The sequence below is a fragment of the Cydia splendana genome, chromosome 9 (assembly GCF_910591565.1).
Source record: "Cydia splendana chromosome 9, ilCydSple1.2, whole genome shotgun sequence".
NCBI classification, from domain to species: Eukaryota; Metazoa; Arthropoda; class Insecta; order Lepidoptera; family Tortricidae; genus Cydia; species Cydia splendana.
Window position 1 is genome coordinate 9,969,429 of NC_085968.1, and position 21,448 is coordinate 9,990,876.

The 21,448-nt window shown below is 36.0% G+C and overlaps 2 protein-coding genes across 2 annotated transcripts in view; both read right to left on the bottom strand.

Moving 5' to 3' along the window:
- LOC134793521 (pre-rRNA-processing protein TSR1 homolog) overlaps positions 1 to 21,448 on the bottom strand; it is a 561,986-nt gene that overhangs the window by 149,174 nt on the left and 391,364 nt on the right. The window lies entirely within an intron of this gene.
- LOC134793565 (protein spaetzle 5) overlaps positions 1 to 21,448 on the bottom strand; it is a 37,871-nt gene that overhangs the window by 9,303 nt on the left and 7,120 nt on the right. Inside the window, exon 2 of the mRNA XM_063765176.1 lies at positions 16,069 to 16,126. Within this exon, the coding sequence (XP_063621246.1) occupies positions 16,069 to 16,107 (39 nt within the window). The 5' untranslated portion in view covers positions 16,108 to 16,126. The remainder of the gene's footprint in view (positions 1 to 16,068; positions 16,127 to 21,448) is intronic.

Consider the following 21,448-nt stretch of genomic DNA (forward strand, 5'->3'; position numbering starts at 1 on the left):
TTTCCTAGTTAGGTGCTCTGTATTGCTTGAAAGTGACACGATAAACCTCAAGAATTTTAACAACTTCTAGAACTACTAAATTACATAAAATAGATCTCGGTTTGACTTTACGGGAAAGTTATCAAGATAACATCATGTTATCTCCTGAATAACAAGTATGTATCTTATCCTAGTATGGATATGCACGAAAAGTAGTGCACGTGCGCGCGTTTGCGTTATAACTGTTATAAGTGACATTAGGTTAGAGACAAGTCAATTATGTTAATATTGATAATACGGTCTAATAAACTAAGCTAACGTGACACTGAAAATAAGTAGGTACGTTTAAGTAGTTATCCTACTGAAATACGAGTATGAATATGCTAATCAGCTCCTTCGGTTACCAAACCACAAAATGTAAAGTAGAATTTGTTTTTTTAAATAAAGCATTTTAACTGTTGGCCCGAGAGCTGGTCAAACATTTTTGAGTAGGTCCTTGTGGCAAGCTGAAATTATGCCTGATACTTCTCCTATCATATTTACCCTCTCAGCACTGCAGGTCTGGCTGCAGGGTAGCGGATATAAATCAACCCTTATATTTTTTGCCCAATCTGTAATTTTTACAAGTAAAAGTTGAGTAAGTATCTAAAAAGTCATGAAAAAAATAAGCCAGAACATTTGGTCGAGTCTGGTTTTGCCAGGCGCGTGCAAAATAATTTTGCAAAAAATTCAAAAAAATGTTCTTGAGGCAATCTTTAATTTTTACAAGTAAAAATAACTATATAATAGTCATAAAAAATAAGCCAGAACATTTGGTCGGGTTTTAAACCTTGCTAGGCGATCTAGAAAGTAACGTATGGCATTTACTCGCACGCAAAACAAAATTAAGTCTTTCTACTATACAAATTGTAATTGTATTACAAAGTTATTTTTGTAGTGCAGTAAATTAAAGGTACACTAGGATGTACAATCGCAATGTGACTGCGACTAGGAAGATGTGTATGAAATGTTGTTACGTTAAATAATAAATGTTGTATTGACTTGTAAAAGAGCCCTTGTGACCTACTTGCATAACAATATTTTGAATTTTGTGTATAAATGTAAATAGAATATGCGCCTAAAAGTTATGGTCAGAAGAATAGAACTTAATATTAATACAAATTTGGATGAATTCCCTAAGGTTCTCATTGGACTTCCTTTGATCCGTTTTGAACGCGACATGCAAACAAACGCCATTCATTCCTCCCCGTGTCTTCATGGTATCATCAGTCACTTTCTACACGTTTGCCGGGATGTTTGACACCTCATTGTTTTCACCTGGCGTCGCTTGTGTCACCGGTGTCACTTCCGCCGAGGTTAGGGGTTAAGTGTTTGCTAACACCAAATGTTTACATGTTTACAAAATACGTGTAAAGTTGTGTAACATGTACGTTGCACTTATTTTGCTGCTTGGCCTATTTAGATGACTGAAATAAGAACGTGAACAATTTAGGCTAGGAAAGATGAGCGACATTATAATCTCATAACCTTTACTTTTAAAATTCATTAGAGAAATACTTTCGTGCCTAAAATGATAAGTATCCTACAAATACTAAAATCCGCCATGTACATAGTCAATAAAACGTTATTATTCGCATGAGTGATGGTTACCAGCCTACATTATGTATCTACTTGGGGGCTATTCATAAATTACGTCATTTTAAATTAGGGGGGGGGGGGGGGTCTGGACCACGGATGATGGTAGCATAACGTAGTCATTCAACGCATGATTTTTGGATGATTTTAGGGGGGGGGGTCAAAAATCGTCAAAAATCGATGACGTAATTTATGGACAACCCCTACTGATAATAATTATCTGTGTATTTTTATTCGGTAATGGTTACCGTCGCGTAATCATAAAAATGATTTAAATATAAAGTAAAATGAGAAAAATAATTTATTTATAAATACAAAAGGTTAATGGTATATAAAATCATACAAAAATATCTTAAATATATGTAAATATTAAAATATTTTAATCTAAAAGATCTCCGCGAGTTGTACCGGGTGCAAAGGTGCCCATCACACTTGCCGCGTTACCACGTTGGATAGCGATGGCCAGCCTTTGCACCAGTTACGAACCCGCGCGAGCATCAGAGGTCCTCTCCCTAATTCTACGTCCCACCTCCCTTAAAAGTAAAATAAATTCGTAGTTCTTAATATCGGCCTGCCCCTATCTAACAAATTGGGGCTAATATTTGGCAGTACTATAGCTACATAATATTAGCATGTTGTAAAGTACCATCTTGTAAGTCTATCGGATCCGCATGCCTCGAGATGCCGCGAGTATTCGGCGTTCATGATTTAAACGGGATTAGGCAAGTGCGCAGCCTCGCCCCACTTGCATCTATTACGGCTTTTGTCGTCATATTAATTGTTTGAACAGTGCGCGACAATATTCGCAACGCAAGCGTGTCTTTTTGTTGCTTTTTAAACACTTTTACGCTGATTATTTGGTATTTAAAGTGTTGTAGGTACGCGCCGAAAGCATATGACAATAGAGCATTTTACAAAATTTTGAAATGTGGTGTAGGTAATTTTAAATCTTTATTAGGTATTAATTAATGCTGTATTAATTTACACGCTCGCGATCAATGATCAACCAGATCAACTAACAATTGGTTGTCTTTTTGACTTGTCACAGTAATTTAATATCTATAATGTCGTCAGACACAGACGGCTGCAGCTGTCGTTTTGCGTCTTTGTGTTTTCTATTACCTTATATAAATAAAAAAATACATTTCTAAAGTGGTAATAAAAGTAGGTAGTTAGGTACATATGTCGAATCATAAAGCTAACGAGTGAGAGTGAGACTCGAGTTAATAAACTAATCATTATTTACTTTGCATTCAACAAGTGGAAGACCAGTTTGTTTAGAAAAAAAATATTACATTTATCATCTCATCAATGAGAAATCCTAAGTACACGTATGAATGAATGATTTATTTGAGTAGTGTCGTTACAGTACAGCTATTGGGTGAGGCATCAATTCTTCCCTACACCTATGCCATGGCTATCTGGCACCAACAATGTTAATTCAAAACATAATTATGTCAAATTAATTATTTATGCATGTATTGGAGTGATTCTCAAAATAGTGGCATCTTAAGCTGTCATCGAGTTTTTGAATTGAATGTATGTTTATTTGCTCTTTTTCATATGAAACAAAAATGTATCTAGATAAACTAAAACAATGTTTATCGAGGCCAAATCATTATTTTTATTTAAATTTTATACTTATATTTATAAAAAATAAAGAGTAGCACTTTTCACTGTAACCTGTCCAAAAGCATCGCTCTTCCAGTTTTAGTTCTTTAGATTTTATAAGCACCAGTTTATGTAAATAAAATATCATGCTATATAATAACATAAACAATACCTTTTAAAATGTACTTTGCACAGGCCTTATATATATTTTTTTACAACAATATTCACGCACGAAGTTTGTCCAAGGATATTTTCACTGTTAATCTGTACCAACCTGTACATGCGCGGTATTGCATCTGACTCATACACAGAAAAATTTATTTAGATCATAACTATGGCAAAATATTAGGTAAGTATCAAGCTAACCACCGTAGGGTACCATTATGACCCAAGTGTCGTAGTTTCGTAGAGACAAGTGGTTAAAGGCAGAAATCTGGGGTTTTGTAATGGAATGTTAACTTTAACCTTATCTCGATTATTTTACGAAGTTGGTATGGGGCCGTAATAATATCATTTTAATATTGTATGAAGGTTTATTCATCTATGCTAAAAGTGAGACATTCGTATTATTATCCTTTCAAGGGAAAAAATAAAAATGAATGTATTCTTCACTGTAACCTGCTTAACTTTAACCTGTGTTCAATGTATAGGTTATTGTATGTCTTGAAAATAACTTCTTCATTTTCCGTTCCCTTTTGAAAATTTGGGGTACTTGAAGTGGTAAAACATATTTTTCATTCTTGAAAGTAAAAAAATACAAAAAAAAATTGTCATTAACTTTAAACTGTCGATGCCACTTTTCTTGAGGATCACTCATTGACACCAATAAAATACATGATATATTGGACATATTGATTGATTTGTTTGTAACGCGTTAGAACGTGCGTTGTTTGTCGTGTTGTACCTAGTGGAAATCTAAAGCAGTGATTTCCACCATTGAAGAGCGCGATTCAGACATAGGCAATCTAGAATGCTAAAATAAGATTGTTTAACTACCAAAACTTTCATACATGCTATATAAAAGCTAGCAGTTCAGCTAAGAGTTTTTTTCATTCAGCTACTTGCTTTAGCCATATCTGAAATAAAGCGGCCAGTAATGATTTAGGCAAGTATATCTACAAATGTACCATAATTATAAACTACCTACTTACACAAAATCAGGGTGCTCATTTTATCTGAGTATATTTATCATAATTAGTTCTCTAATTTAGTAACATTAGCTATTGCGCAATTTTTGAACATTCTCTTTTAATAGTGTTTCGATTAGTCTCTACTTTTTGAACTGCTCATTGTTTCTTATTTGCAATTAGCCATTTTTTGTGATGTCTGATCGATCATTGACAGCTCGACAAGTTGACAGCCCATTGTATTTCTTTTATCTTTATCCGGATGTCAACATGTTAATTAGATAGAGTGACGGGGTGGAGTTATTGATTCGTAATTGTTTTTATGTATACAAGATCGATATCAATATTTATTGATGTGAAGCCACGCCTATGTTATTGTTACGGCTGTTGCTCCTAACTAGAACTAAAAGATTATAAGCGTGACATATTAGCATATTTGATACCTTTTCCTGGTCTATAAATATATTATATACTTCGCTAGATCCTTGGAAATTCTCTACCTTCAATTTTAAATGCAGGTACCTAATCGTTAAAATGAGAATTTTCAGGACCTACCACCTTTCCTGCATGAACATTCACATTAATCTAACGCAAATGCCGATTTTCGGAATTCGAGCCACTGAGAGTGCCATTTGTTAAAAAAAACCCTCGATAAACAAATACAGATTTTAAAAAAGATTATGTGCACAGTTACATGCACTCCACCCACAGGTGTCATAATGACATTACATGCCTGTTCCGATATACTTAAATAGTCCTTTCACTCCAATTTTAATAAACTACTCTCCTTATATTAATAAAAATTAAATGAAAAAATTAAATTACATATCAAAAATTAGTTAATTACAACAACCTAAAATTAAATTATAATTTAAACTTAAATTACAATTAAAAATTAAATACAATAAAAATTAGAATAGAATAGAATAGAATAGAAGAAATTTATTCAGAAAACGCAAACGCAAATCTAAATTAGAACTAAGTCTTACCTATAAACATCCCCGGTCACAAAAAATATCCCATCCAACAGGTCAGCTTGCGGCACGGACTCCGCATTACACTGGGGGTTACTCTCCTTATTTTTTGAGAAGTAATAATTCAAAATTGACCACGTACCAGGCACCCTAAAGGTTTAATTAAATCAGACTCAGCATATGGAACCTTAAACCAGTCCAAAGGCTCGACGTATTACGTAAGGGCCGTTGACCCGGACCTCTCGCGGTCAGTTCCTTTCGATAATCGTTTTGCGATCAATCGGCCAATTCTCAATGTCATTATATGGGTCAGATGGACTGTAAATGATTAAAATATTGGTTATTGCACTCATGTCTAGTTCTTAAAACTATTTACAGTATTTACCAATTAGAGTCTATAAATTATTAATTTGTAGAGTCTGTGCGAAAGAGAAGAGTCGTGAAATGTATGGGATCCAATACATTCCACGACTCTTCTCTCTCCACACAGACTCTACAAATTATTAATAGGGTTCCGTAGGTCAACCGCAGATTGGTTCTAGTTTGCGTTTACTTTTCGAAATTTAGTTAAGCAAATTAACATAATATTGTAAAGCTCACCTAAGCTTACCTACTTAACTCTGGGAAACAGAAAAGACAATTTTAATACTTACAAACCCCATAAAGTGTTCGAGCTGTAACTTAAGCGAATTCTTTTTATAAGTCAAGTATTTTAGGTGCTTACCTAAGTGTAATTTCGTAAAGTGCAAATCTTCAAAAAAAATGTATTTTAGTATTATTATTGACATCGATTGGTCCAAATTTGGATGATAAATTGATATGCAATAATAAAAAAATCAACAATGATGTTAAATAGTAACATAGTTAATGTTAGACACTTGAGGCGAACGCTTTCCTTCAACCAAAAACGTCAGCCAGTTTTGACACTAACAGATCATGTCCATAAAAAACAGATCAAATTTATAACCTCTTATTACAATCAGAATACGCCTCGCGGTAAAATAATGCACTTAGTCACACATTTTTGAGACATAAAAACAAACAGTGAAAACAATTTTAAGTTTTTAACCCCTTTACACAGTCGCCTGAAGTGAAATTATATTACCTTATTCTGGGGCAAAGTAAACTTGGGTACTTTTAATGTATGGGCTCCCAGCTCAACTATAATATTCATTTCGATACAGTTTAGTCAACTATAATGAAATTGACCAATCACAGCTCGCCGCGGTCAAGAGGACGGAACAAAACCATAGCTCAAATTAATTAATTATTTTAGGTTGTATTGTAGGAACAATTGCTTCATAAGCCAGAAACGCGCATGTGACACCCTTAATATAGGAACATCCATAGGCTACGAAAACCGCTTAGCGTTACTTGTTAGTCTCCATAGGCTGCGGTGGCTAAAATCGAGAAAAAAACTGTTTAAAAATTAAAGTTAGCAAGGAGCAAGTACCAGGACCTCATGAGTTATGAGAAGGTGTCGTTGACCAACCCGCCGGGCCGCGCGGCCGGGAAGCGTACGAGTATGAAGGTATCGCGGCTGCTCGCGTATCTTAGCTGTATACTTTTGGTTTGTTTACCTATATGATTCTACCAGTTTAAAGTATTATTTTTGTTGACTCTTAGAAAAAGTATTGTATACAATAGTGATATAATCAAGCTTTTCAATCTCGTACCTTACTTAGGCAACTCAGCAAGCTTCGTTGCCTAAACACGGTACTCGACTGAAAAGCTCTCTATTATATCACGATTGTATAAAATACTATAATATCAAAACAATGTTTATTTTAACTTCGTCATTGTGTCCACAGCCTAGTCACCCCGCACCATTGTAATCAAGGAGCTCTATATGCATAATCATTTGGTTGATTACAATAACAGATAGCGCATAATAAAATTGTGACGTGACAAGTAGGAAATCCGCGTAATCAATGTCGTTAAATCTAGAACCGGACTTCTATTGAAATTTAAAAAAAAAGCTTAAACACGTTAATTGCTTTTTTAGGGTTCCGTACCCAAAGGGTAAAACGGGACCCTGTTACTAAGACTTCGCTGTCCGTCCGTCCGTCCGTCCGTCCTTCCGTCCGTCTGTCACCAGGCTGTATCTCACGAACCGTGATAGCTAGACAGTTGAAGTTTTCACAGATGATGTATTTCTGTTGCCGCTATAACAACAAATACTAAAAACAGAATAAAATAAAGATTTAAGTGGGGGTCCCATACAAAAAACGTGATTTTTGACCGAAGTTAAGCAACGTCGGGCGGGGTCAGTACTTGGATGGGTGACCGTTTTTATAGATAATGGAACGGAACCCTTCGTGTGCGAGTCCGACTCGCACTTAGCCGGTTTTTTTATTTATAGTTGGTCAAGCAAATCTTGTCAGTAGAAAAAGGCGGCAAATTTAAAAAATGTAGGTGCGAAGCGTTATCATCCCATAGAAAATTTGAATTTCGCGCCTTTTTCTACTGACATGATTTGCTGTATATATGAATTTGTCCATTATGCATCAGACATAACTAAGTTATCACGTCGATATTGCGGTTGAAGCCTAAGGGCATGCAATGGCGGAACTGCAGTCCTGTGGCCGCTCTAGGCCCCAGGCCCTGTAGTAAGTACTAATTGCCCCTTTCTAAGCATCCATCATATAGACTGGCGACCATAATATCTGGTCTATAGGTTCGTAAGAACTATTATATAATCTGTGCTATAGGCCCCGGCCTACTGGACCTTAGGGCAAAATCCGCCACTATGGGTATAGGATCAAATTGGTAAATTAAGTAAAACTTAGGGGTATTTTATAGGTTTGTACATCATCATCATTTGTATACAAATACCTAAGTAGATCACGGGAATGTGGCTAGTCGGCTTTTTTCTCGACCTAATGATCATCTATATGTTAATTTCTATGAGGTTTCTTTCTATCACGACCCGAGTGACACGACCTTGAGGCGACCTTGATATTGTTCTTGTTTTAATTTAACTTTAACGACTTTTTCATGCCGTGTTGAACTATTTCCGCTTATACAATTCTCTGTGTGAGAGTTATTTCAATTGTTTCCACAACATTGAAGGTAAAGTTTAGGTAAGACCTATATTATGACATGACTAACAGTCTATTGAAAAAACATCCTATTTGCATTTGCGATACTTAGTCATGTTATTTTGACTAGGTATAATAAAATTATTAAGTATCAATAAAACGTAGTCATAATATTGAAATTAATATTTTCCAAACACCTCGTCATTTTGCAATGTCAATTACTAGCACATCGGGGCAAATTAAATGTGTGACAGTTTCGAAATAAGTACGACATTGTATCGGAAGATATGTTTCGACCATGCTATCCGTGTCGTGTCGACTATCCGTGTTGTAAATATTGTACCTACATAAATAAACAATATTTTGACACATAAAATACCTATTTTTGTTGGTTGCACTACGGTTCAGTTCGAAGTTGCGTAAAGGTCAGGTCATCCGACGACCTTCCCCCATTAACCTTGACCCTTCGTAACCCAACAGGAGCAGCGCCATCTCCCGCCCTTGCAGTCAACTTGCCCATTGTTTCGAAAGGTCACGTTAGAAATTGCACACTTCTACGTTACTTATTTAAATTTATGTGCAAGTTACAGGAAAATTGTTTTTGCCAAAGTTATTAGGCATTGTGATTATTGTGATATTTGCAATAGCCGTCCTTGCGGACCTTACTTTTGTCTGTAGTTGACTTTTTAATGTAGCTTCAGAATTATTTACACTCACGCATAAGACAATCGTCTGATATCTTCATTTTTTTGTGAAATTTTAAAATTACGTGGGATATTTTCTTTAGGTTGTTTCCCTAATAATCGATGGTCACAAGGGACGAGCTTTCTTGATGTAGGGATCCATCCTCTGGTAGTTGCCTTCGACACGGCTAAGTAAGTACAACGTTAAGATTATAATCTAGCTAGCACAACAAAAAAAAATGTTCTCAATTGCTCCGAGTGGGAGTTGAAACCGAAGCGTCTTATTTATACAGAACATAACTATCACTCTACCACTGTGCTGATCGGCCGAAATTTTGTATAGGACCTACTTTTCATGTACGATATAGCCTAACACCTAATACAACAGGTACGATACAAGATACAATACAGCTTACATTCGCGATGCGATACGATCAGAGTTGGGCATTATTCGAATAAACAATTATTCATGGTGAGATTATTCGCGAATAATTCATTCGCGAATGAATTAAGCACGAATGATCATTTGAAAAAAATATTCGTCATTCGCGAATGATTTGGTTATTCTCATTCGTTATTTTTGCCTACCTAGTTATTCGAATGAATTTTGCCTATCTCTAAGTAGATACGATATACGATAATATAGCATAGCTATATCAAGCTCACCATCAAAACACCGCTCGGTCTTCCCCGTATAATGAACACCGAATGCTGCATTTTAAACAAACTAAAACTGGTATGCGCTGATTAGCCGAGGCTCGGAGTTTCGCGTACGGGAAAGTTGTGAATACTAACTTGATGGAATACGTCGATTATACAATTTATGCCAGTAATTTATCAAATCTGTGATATTGAGCTTTGAAAAGAAAGTTTACAATTCGTACGATATGATAGAATAATTGGTACAATACTTAAAACATTAGTTTAAAACATTAGATTTCAAAATACACGAAGATGTAAGTAATTGAATGTTATTGATTGTTCTTAAGCTTAAGCATAAATATTAATATGTAGTATACCTAATTTAAAATACAAGATACCTAGTCGCAAGTAAGTACCTATATTTTTATAAAGCAAAAATTAACAGCTTTGCACAAAGATGATAAAGGTACACCTAGTTAGATAATGTTGAAATTAAATATAAATTGGCGTACTATTAAGTCGAGCAAATTTTATATTTAATAAAACATTGGTACTGGAAATAATACTACTACTACTAGTTTAACCACTACTGTACTAGTTTTCCCTCTGGGTTGGAAGGTCAGATGGCAGTCGCTTTCGTATAAACTAGTGCCTACGCCAATTCTCGGGTTTCTCTCGGGTCGAGCACGGACCCCAAGCTTCCAAGAGCCGTGGCAAAAAGCCGAGATAACGCGAGGAAGATGATGATGGGTAGGTACTAGCTACTGGAAATATAGGTAAATTTGTTTTTTTTTAATAAAATGGGACAAATGTGACTGCAATAAAAACGTTGTAGTAAAAAGTAGTAAAACGTTAAACGTAACTTTTTCGAACCCTCTTGAGGTAAACCTTGGGATGGCTATGAAAGTAATATTTATTCAAGACAGTTGGGCAACGCCAGGGGTCATATGACTGAAATACGTAGCGTGCCACTCGAATCACTCGATGATTTCGGCTATCTATAAGTATTCTACATATAAGTTAAGTAGGTAAGTACCAAAGAATAGTTATTATATTGTCATATGGATCATGCATTGCTCGTAGTAAATAATACATACTAAGTAAATAATGCAATCATTAATTATCAACTATTATTCGAGATCTAAACTCCTGAAGTGCAACCTCATTCATAGTTTTATTTGGCACTTAATACATAGCTACTCGTAGTTGTAGGTACCTACATTTGAGTTCACACTTCACAGACATTTTTACAATAAAATATATTTACCCAACCTTATTGTCAGTGTTATAGTGTAAATGTACCTAGTGTATAGTGACACAAGACCAGATGATTCAACGGAGCTACGCCATTATGTCGCCTTAATAGTATTTAGTTTTTTTAAGTTTATATAAATGCATATATATGTTAGTCTGTAAGGTATTTGTAATATGGGCCTTGTTGCATGATTTAAAATGTTAAATAAATAAAATAAATAAATAAAAATATAGTTTTGGAACGTTCAGTTGTAAAGATGTTTGTGTTGTGAACTGACTGTACTAATACTAACTATTAAATATAGGTAAAGAACTATTTTGTGTATTTTTTTTTTCAAAATTTTAGACCCAGTAGTTTCGGAGATAAGGGGGGGGGGGGGATTCGGACAGAGAGACAGACGCACGAGTGATCCTATAAGGGTTCCGTTTTTTCCTTTTGAGGTAAATACGGAACCCTAAAAATGTACGAAAAGAAAATAATTGCAAGCAATCCGAAGAAAAAACCGTATTAAAATAATTATCAGAGAATATAACTATAACTATAAAAGTAAGTTGGATCCGAAAAAGTATCATACTACGAACGATAACATCGGTTCTGAATTAGTTGCCTATTTATAAAAAAGTGTAAATAACATTATTTGCGGTATTTGACACATTATGACTGACGTATATAGAGATGTAACTAACGCAAATCGATTGTCACAGCAAGCGATTACGATTGGATGGCACGTAGACTGAGGTATCGAATTGTGACGTATAATGAATTTTTATTTGAGATTTAAATAAAGCTAGAATTATATGGTTTTCCCGCAAGCTACCGGTCGGTCGGTGTATTTAATACACCGACCGAGTAGGTCGCACCCATTGTCAAAATTGAAACTAACTGGGGATCTATTTTAAAGTTTATTTATGTTATTTCTGTGTCAAATTTGTTGTCTGTTAAGTGACGATAAATATATCCATATTTACAATTAATTATCCACCTTTTCCTTATTTTTATTAAAAGAAAAATGAAAAATTCATATCGATTTACTTAGACGACTACCGATTCATAACGGTGGTGTCCGGCCAACCCTAAAATTAAAAAAAAAAAGACGTAGAACGTAAACGTTCGCGGTGCAGTTGTTTTCCTTTGTGATTTCGATGTGCAAAACATTTTACGTAGTATTGCTGTTGTGAGTGACAGACGTCAAATACCGCAAATAATGTTATTTACACTATAGCGTTCGATGCAACCCCGAAAAATCAAAACCGTGGTAGAAAAATGTCGAGCAGACCGAGCAGTAGGTACTTACTTAGGTTCTACAAATACTTTGTACTTACTAAAATCTTATTCACACCTTTCTTATTATTTACTCACAGCTTATTCACAGCTCTTAAATCCATAAAAACATTCCAAAACTCACTTTTAACTTACATAATCATTTATTTATTTTTAACAAATGAACTCTTTGCTAAGGTAAAAAGGTGCAAACTTGACAAAAAATAGACTCGCTCGAACTATGAGTACATTAGCATAATATCCGATAACTGCATGTGTACATATGTTACATGCTATATGTCAAGTTGACTAAAAGAAAGCGAGCCCCAAGGTCATGGCCAGAAGTAACCGATCTAAACTAGGCAGAGAGAGACGTTTCTCATTATCTGGACTGTTAGACGGAAAACTGAAAATTAAGGCCAGTCAAAAAAAGCAGTTTTCTTATTCAAATTTGACTAGAGACCCGCCCCGGCGTTGCACGGGTTAACAAATTATACGTAAACCTTCCTCAAGAATCGCTCTATTGATAGGTGAAAAACGGATCAAAATCCGTTCAGTATACTTTTTGAGTTTATCGCGAACATACAAACACCTAAACAGACAGACACGGCGGTGGACTTTTGTTTTATAAGGTGTAGTGATGATGTAAATGGTACCGGAGTGACACTGTGACAGTTATCACAGGCACAATGAGAAACACTAGTAATAGGTATATCTTTATAATCCTTAATAACTATTTTTGAATAATTAGTACCTACTTACCGTTAGTAAAACATAAGCTTCAGGCTGATTTTTGAATTCTGATCGCTCGATTGCGGCTAGGGAATGCAAATCGGTTATTTTTTGTATGGAAATAACCGCGGTTTCGGTTAATAACCGATTATTTCCATACAAAAAATAACCGAAAATAACCGATTTGCATTCCCTAATTGCGGCACTCGAAAATCGGTGGAAAACTGAGAAACGCAAATTTTTGAAATACGAGCGATAGAAATTGGGAATCGAATGGTATTGACCACTCGTTATCAATTCTATTAGTAGATTTTAAATGCCTCTAGTAGTGGAGATATTATTGAACGAAATATGCGAAATCGAGCGGTCGAAATTGAAAAATACAGTTCCATGCGACATTGGGACGTCAGGACACGTAATGTGTTGTGTAATGCAGACGAATTAGACGATATGCAATAGGCGCCGCTTATGGTAGTTAGCGGATGCGTCCACAATGCTGGTATTTGGGACGGCATTTTTTATACGATTAAGGATGATCGATTCTAGTTTTATAAATCTGTGATTTGGGCGCCGCGCTGACGACCTCTTTGTAGCTCGATTTATGTCGCTGACCGGCGGTGACCGTTCACCGTTTCCAGTCTCTAATTTCTATTAGAAATATCATAACTAGCATGCGGTTTTGCAAGTATTCATTAGATTGTGTAAATGATTCTAGACAACTCAGTTATACTATACCTAGTTATAGTGTGTCAAAGGACTGTCTAATTTCAAACATAGATAGAGAGAATCATACTATCTTTGTCTTACACTAGTATATACTGGCACCCAAAAGAAAAGGATGAGTATAGTTTTTTTTGTTCCTATTTACTGACAAATTGGTTTGACCAGCTATATTAATTCGTCAGGTATATAACAAGAGTATTCATTTTCATTGGCCGACAAAGTTGACATTTTGAACTACTACTATTTATCTATGTACATTTATTCTCAGTAGTATAAATTATATTGGTACCTAAGGTAAGTATACAAACTCTGTAAGTACCTATTTACTTAAATGTTTTGAAGGTAACATGGCCCTTCATATTATAAATATAACGTAAAAACGGGACATTTACCATGTAAATTTGTTGTTACGAGTTCCCTAATATAGGTAATAAGGGAGGTCAAATATTCAAACCTTACATTAAGATCTCCTACCTTGTCATATTGTCATAAGCGGGATCAAGAGGCCAATGATTAGTCTCTAAATAATGTCATTTAAAGTCGTACTACTGATTTTAAATTAGATTGAAAGAGCACCTCATTGAAGGGAGGCCAAAATGAATATAGTTTGTCAAAGGACTGTCTCATTTCAATAATAGACAGGGAGAATCATACTATCTTACACTAGTACTAGCAGACTAGCACCCAAAAGAAAAGGATTAGTATAGTTTTTCTGGTTCTTACTGACTGACAAATTGGCTTGACCAACTATAGTTTATCGGTTACCCCTATAAGTAACATCAAGCAAACGTCACGTTCTACGTAGCACGTGTCAATACGGCGTGTCAAGTGCGTGTCGCAAGCCGTGGTGAAAGAATTGCGCGCGCAGAATTGCAGCCGACATTATTGCCCGCCAAATATTCTTGATTTGAGTGTTTGTTTACCTATTTCATTGGTTATAGCTATAGCTAAGAACATCAAAGCCTGGAAACCTAGTTCCATCTGTTCTGAGCCGTTCTGTTAAAAAGAGAAGCCAAATACTACGGTCAACACCTCTTTCACTATTACAATAATCACGTGAGAGAGCGATACTGCAATGTAGGATATTGTATCAGAATGATACATTAAAATCGGCCAAGTCGGATTCGCGCACGAAGGGTTCCGTACCATTACGCAAAAAAAACACGTTTGTTGTATGGAAGCCCCACTTAAATATTTATTATATTCCTTTTTAGTATTTGTTGTTATAGCGGCAACAGAAATACATCATATGTGAAAATTTCAACTGCCTAGCTATCACGGTTCATGCGATACAGACTGGTGACAGACAGACAGACAGACGGACAGGCGGACAGCGGAGTCTTAGTAATAGCGTCCCGTTTTTACCCTTTGGGTACGGAGCCCTAATAAAAACGGTTTGCTACAGGAAAATACATTTTTAAGAACCTAACCCAATGATACAATTAAAGTATGTTGTAACCGTAATCCAAAGATGTCCTAGTATAATAAAACTTGTGGAGTGAAAACTAGGTACCTAAGTCACAAACCTCTTGACAACAAGCAGTGAGACGGAAATAGCTGATGGCTGTAGATTTTTCATATATAAATAAATGTAAATTGCAACTAAGTGTACCTACAGTAATGTTATTAATAATCATTAAACATAGCAGTCGGAAACGAATCGATTGGCCACACATGAGCTGCAACGGTCATAGACCCGCGCCTACTATTTTTATTTAATCGTATGGCAAACATATTTTAAAAATAGAAACAAATATGTACAATCAGATGTCTACACTAAGACCATTCAGCCACTATTGAAATGATATTACATACGATTACACATTTGATTTCTACATCCTGTTTGGGTTTTATGATTTTTATATAGCCAGGTGCCTTTACAATGTATCGCTCATAATATTTTGAGACTATAGGTAATGTAAATAAAATACCTGCTTACTCTGTCTGTTACCTATATAAGATGAACATGTTAATACGCTTTCGCTATAGTAATTTTTTACCTTTTTGTTAATTGTTGGTTTTTACTTGAAATGATTTTACTGATTTTTAAGGTTCCGTACCCAAAGGGTAAAAACGGGACCCTATTACTAAGACTCCGCTGTCCGTCCATCCGTCCGTCCGCCTGTCACCAGGCTGTATCTCATGAACCGTCATAGCTAGGCAGTTGAAATTCTCACAGATGATGTATTTCTGTTGCCGCTATAACAACAAATACTAAAAAGTACGGAACCCTCGGTGGGCGAGTCCGACTCGCACTTGTCCGGTTTTTAATACTGATAGGATGCTTAACCTAACCTACCCATTGACGGGCACTTCGGTTTAGCGTTGAAACTTATTATGGGTGCAAGTAGGTAAAGAGCTAGGTTTGCCTATAGGCAACTTCTGAGGTACTATTATAATACTCACCAGGAAAAACGCTCGTATTTGAAGCTTTAGTCTCTTCATCTCGTTCCGGCAACTAATTCTGTAACAATCATAATCATTATATTAATTTGCCCCTTCTATTAATTGACTTTTTGAAACATACGGTCCTCAATTCGGCCAAATGTGTTTACAATTCCAATCTCTAGCTTAATAACCACTGTTGATATTTTTACTGAACAGTATCCGAATCAGTCTTTCACCAAGAAAGAACCCCATTCAATATGACCGTTTCTTTAGTCGTATTGCACTCGTCCTTGCAAGACCATCATGTTTAAAGGCAGGTTACAAAACCTCTTGTGGGCCGCTAATACCCTATCGTGTATGGGACGCACGCGTGACCCGCAACTGTGTGAAGGATCTCGAATCTTTCGGGCGATCTCTTTATGGTGTCATCTTCGACTATCGGATTATCATTATGCATTTAAATGATGGTGATTAATTAATTAATCACCATCATTTAAATGCATATAAATTAAGATCTACTAGCATATGCTATACATAATTATGTGGAATAAGTACTTATCAACCTTAGGACATTAAATTTGTAATATTGAATTGCGTTTAAAAGTATTGATAAGGAGCTTGTACTTCGATTGAAAAAACAGATCGAGCATGCTCATATGCATATGGAATGAAATGATTTTTTTTATTTCAGGCAACTAATAGCCCATACATAAATACCTTAAAACTAGCATACATATTATAATTAATATAATTTTAAAACTAAACACTACAAGCTAAACGCTACTACGTCTGTTCAAGTCTCACCCAAGACAGTAATTTTTCCACTTTTAAATTTATTCTAAGCTTAAACACTACAAATCACATTATGGCTGCGATGCATTACGCAACCCCGCAGTGTCAGGGAGCCGGCCGCGGAACCGCCGGAACTTGACACCCTTCGGCCAAAATTCCTCCTTGGTGAAGGTCGCTAGATGATCAGTCGGAACGCTCAGCACAAACGAATGCCGACGCTGTCTAGTTACGGTACTTTAACTACGTTTTGATTGAGGCGCAGTCACTTTCAGGTTGTATGCTAACTTATTAAGGGGCCCACTGATTAACAGTCCGCCGGACGGAATCGGCCTGTCAGTTAGAACAATAAGTTGACAGTTCCGAACAACTGACAGGCAGATACCATCCGGCGGACTGTTAATCATTGGGCCCCTTTAGTCCTGTGACTAGTCATTACAGAAATGACTAATTGAAACAATACTGAATCCTGTTGATACTGAATCTCACTGTAATAATACAAGTTAAGTGACTACTTATAATTTTTATAAGTAGTCACCTTTTAGTTCATTTATAAGTCTATTTATATGATTATTTTAAGTTTTATATTCCATGTAGTTTAGTTTTATTATTGTTTAGTTTGTATTTTTTGTCTCAATAAAGTCCCATATCATTTTTATTTATAAAAGCACTATAAAATAATGAGAAGACGACAATGTTATTTTAGTCATGTAGATGAGCAGTTATTATACCTACCTAATTGTTACTTTATCTAGCAGCAGGATCTTTGTCAATGAAATATTTCCAAAAGCGTCATAGGTCACACAATGATGCTTCGGGTTTACCTCTCGCGTCAATGTTCTATCGGCCGATAGCATCGCCGAACCAAACCAAAAACGTGACTGTGGAAATTATAACTATATAGGGAAGCGTATTTTAAGTCGCACAATATGATAAATAAATTATATGACTATCGGTGTGCGGTGTAAGATAAATACCGCTAACCCACTTTTAACAACGAATATTTGTAATCCTCATGGATTTAGCTAGAGAGAAATTATGAGGCAAAGTGATGCAATCAAGTACCTATCTATACTCTGTTCTATTCTCTCTTAAAAAAATAATAACCATACGAGTTCGCACAATCAAATTGATAATAATATAAATGTTAAGCGCCGCAGAGCAGAGTAAACCTAATCTTGCTCGTTGATGTCTTTTGTATCGCCGTTACTATAATGTAACATGGCGGAACATTAAAACTTTATTTACATTTAATCTCTTTTGCTTCTTACTACAACATAACTCGCAGTGCATCTTGCTCAAACGCGGTCTAAATAAAATCAAAAAGATATCAAATTTCGTAAAGTTTGAATGCGGACCGGCTCGGCTTGCTCGCTATACTGATATACGATTTAAATTGATTTCTGTACCATCTTGTCAGAGTGACAATTGTGATAAATTATATTGATTGCCACTGACTGTGACATCAATTTAACTGAATGTACATTATATAGCGGAATGAAAAGTAGAGGTGTAATCTATGCGTTAGGTATTTTTCTTAATTGGTATTTGGGTATGATAGTACATTAGTGTGTGTGTGGGGTAAAATAAATAACAGAAACAAAATTACATTACCTGGAAAGCATTTCGATATAGCAATCAGATTAATTAACCATTAGTGTATCTTCATTGTGGTTAATGTCACGAAACATAAAGTCAGGTTAATTAAATGAAATAATGCACTAGGAAGAGAATTTCTTCCAATTATATCCAAAATCACCAAATAATGACGAAGCCCTTAAATGAATAAAGTAGACATTTCTCTACAGCCTTCACTACTTCCTGTTTTAAAACAAAGTAAGGAAACCGCTGCGTTCTTCACCTTTTGCGAGGACAAGTGTATATAAAAGAAAAGAGTAGGTAGTATTTTCGCTACAAACAAAACGTTGTAAAAGTAGCATATCAGACTACGCGTCAAAAGTATCTACCATTCTTTAATAGGGCATTTGACTGTATTTGAAATAAATTATTTTACACCATGCAAAAAATAAAGAACCAGAAGATTAATAGAGAAATTTTGACAGCAGTTATTTTTAGACACAATTTCTATTTTATAACCCGTATAAATCTATAAAGAGTGGGTAATTTGTTCATGACGTCATATGCTTCATATAAATTCCATAGTGGCAAAATCGTTTTGACAGTTCGAAAAAAGAAACTGATTTATTTTATTGAATTATTTTAAATACCCTATAGCTTAACAAAAAGAGAAGTTTCTCTCTCTTTACACGGTGGCTAAAAAATAACTGCATTCCCGTTGCCAGAGAGGTTTTGGGATTATACTGAGCAACTTTTACTATGGGACCAACCCTGAAATCCCGAAAAAAAAATTGACCCTCCCATAGAAAATGGAACAGCCAAAATGTATGAAATTGATAATTTTTTTTCGCTATTTCGGGGTTGGCCTCATAGTAAAAGTTGCTCAGTATAATCCCAAAACCTCCCTGGCAACGGGAATGCACTTATTTTTTAGCCACCCTGTATGTAGACAAAATTAGACTAGACTGTGGCAGATATTTATGAACGCGTACTGTAGAGATCTGTATTTGGAAAATTATTCGAGGGTAGCACAAACTTTTAGTGCGTTAATTGTTTCATCCGCTACTATATTGATGCTGACTGTACAGTACGGATATGATGGTTTTATACTTAAGTAAGTAGGAACATAGTTTTTAGAAAGTGACAGCAATAAAGACCGGGCCGTGCCCGGGCCGAGGCGTCCGACATGTCATTTTCTTTGACGGCTGATCGGTGACACAGAATAAATAATAGTAGGTACTATTTTATAGGTACAGAAGACTCACTCTCTAACAAAACGCGTCTGTTACGATCAGGACAGATATGGCCGCTATTAGGTGGCGACAGCGCCACGCGCGGCTTATGGCTAGCCACCAAAATTGGTGTGGAACGGATGTACTTTTAGCTACCTGTAGCAAAGCGACGAAATCGCGGAGTGAGCCACGCCTGTCGGTGATCACGTGGTGCTTTCCATAGAAAACGAAACGCCGGAAGCTCCGGCCCGGCCCTGGGCCGGTCTAGCGTGAGTCATCCTTAAGTCGCTTCTATCACGCATTTTGCAGCACGCAATATGTACCATAAAATAGAATTGTAAACGCATTTATTTCCTAATCCTTTTTAGAATTGATTCTCAGTTCAATCTAAATCGCAACTTAACATTTATTGACGAGGTTAATAGTCAATATACGAGTAAATCAGCTTATTTGCTCAGTTGTAAACCGGCGTTCATAGTTGTAAACTAACAATGGGTCCCACGGCAGATGACCGCGGCTTTATGTTCTCACTGCAATGCATGTTAAGTAACTTTATATGGTATGTAAATCGAGCCCCGAGCAAGTACCTACCTAACTAATACTTAGGTCAATAAAATAATTTGAAAATTAAAAAAACCAACGCAATGAAACGGATGAACCGATTTTGATAAAAACATATCTTAGATTCTTAGAACCACCGCTAGAAATCCTGCTTTAAAAATGAAAAATAGAGAAATACCGCATACAAATCGGTTTACCCGTTTAAGAGCTATATACAGTGCCACAGACACACACGCACGTAGCGGTCAAACTTAATCCCTCTATATACGTATGACACCCTTCTTTTTGCGTCGGGGGTTAAAAAATAGTGGCTGTGTGAGCTTTAGACCTCGCAAACCACTATACCGGGTGTGGCCTGTAACACGAGCAAATAATTAAAACATAGATTGTACTCCTCGAACGGGGACACTTTTGTTCAACAACTTTTTAAAATTATGAAGTATTTAGACTCGCTATTTTTCATACAAAATAAATATTATCTTCAATGGACGCCATCGCCACGCCATATCATTGTGATTGACGTTGCTTGTCACGCCTTAAACATAACAAAATTCGCAATACATTGCGTCTTAGAATAAACTTTAAAGTGTATTAAAAAACAAATCACAAGTTATTTTTAAAATTCGCTGAACAATTGTTGGTCAGTATGAGGAGTACAGCCTACAGTTTAATTTTTTGCTCATATTACAGGCCACACCCGGTATATATAGCTCCGCTAAAGCGCGAAAGTCTACGGAGGCTATAGGTTATAGGCTACGAAAGCTATAATAGGTTATAGGCTACGAAGGCTATATGTTATAGGTTCTATAGGCTACGAAAAGTCACGTGACTACTTCAATACATTCTTAGTTACGATGGGCGTTTTCTATCAACGATTGTCAATATTCTAGGCCCCTGTTATCATGCACGAACCCACCTTGACTGAGATTATCAAGTAGCCCTGTTTATACTCGTAGTCGAATTTGGACTTGCTGCAGGCTCTCTCGCGGTGTAACAAACAGGCCTATTCGGATTTCGAGATAATCCCACGATCTTGAGACGAGTTAGAGATCAACTAGATCTACATTAGATATCGACTAGATGTGACTTGGATATCTAAGTTATAACTAGTCGAAATCGTTCAAAAGGACCTCCAGGTGGCTTAGCACGGTCACGTTTTTATCCCTTGTCACCATGCCTGTCACGTTCTAACAAGTATGTAAGTGCGAAAGGGACGCGCATAGTGATAGTCGATAAAA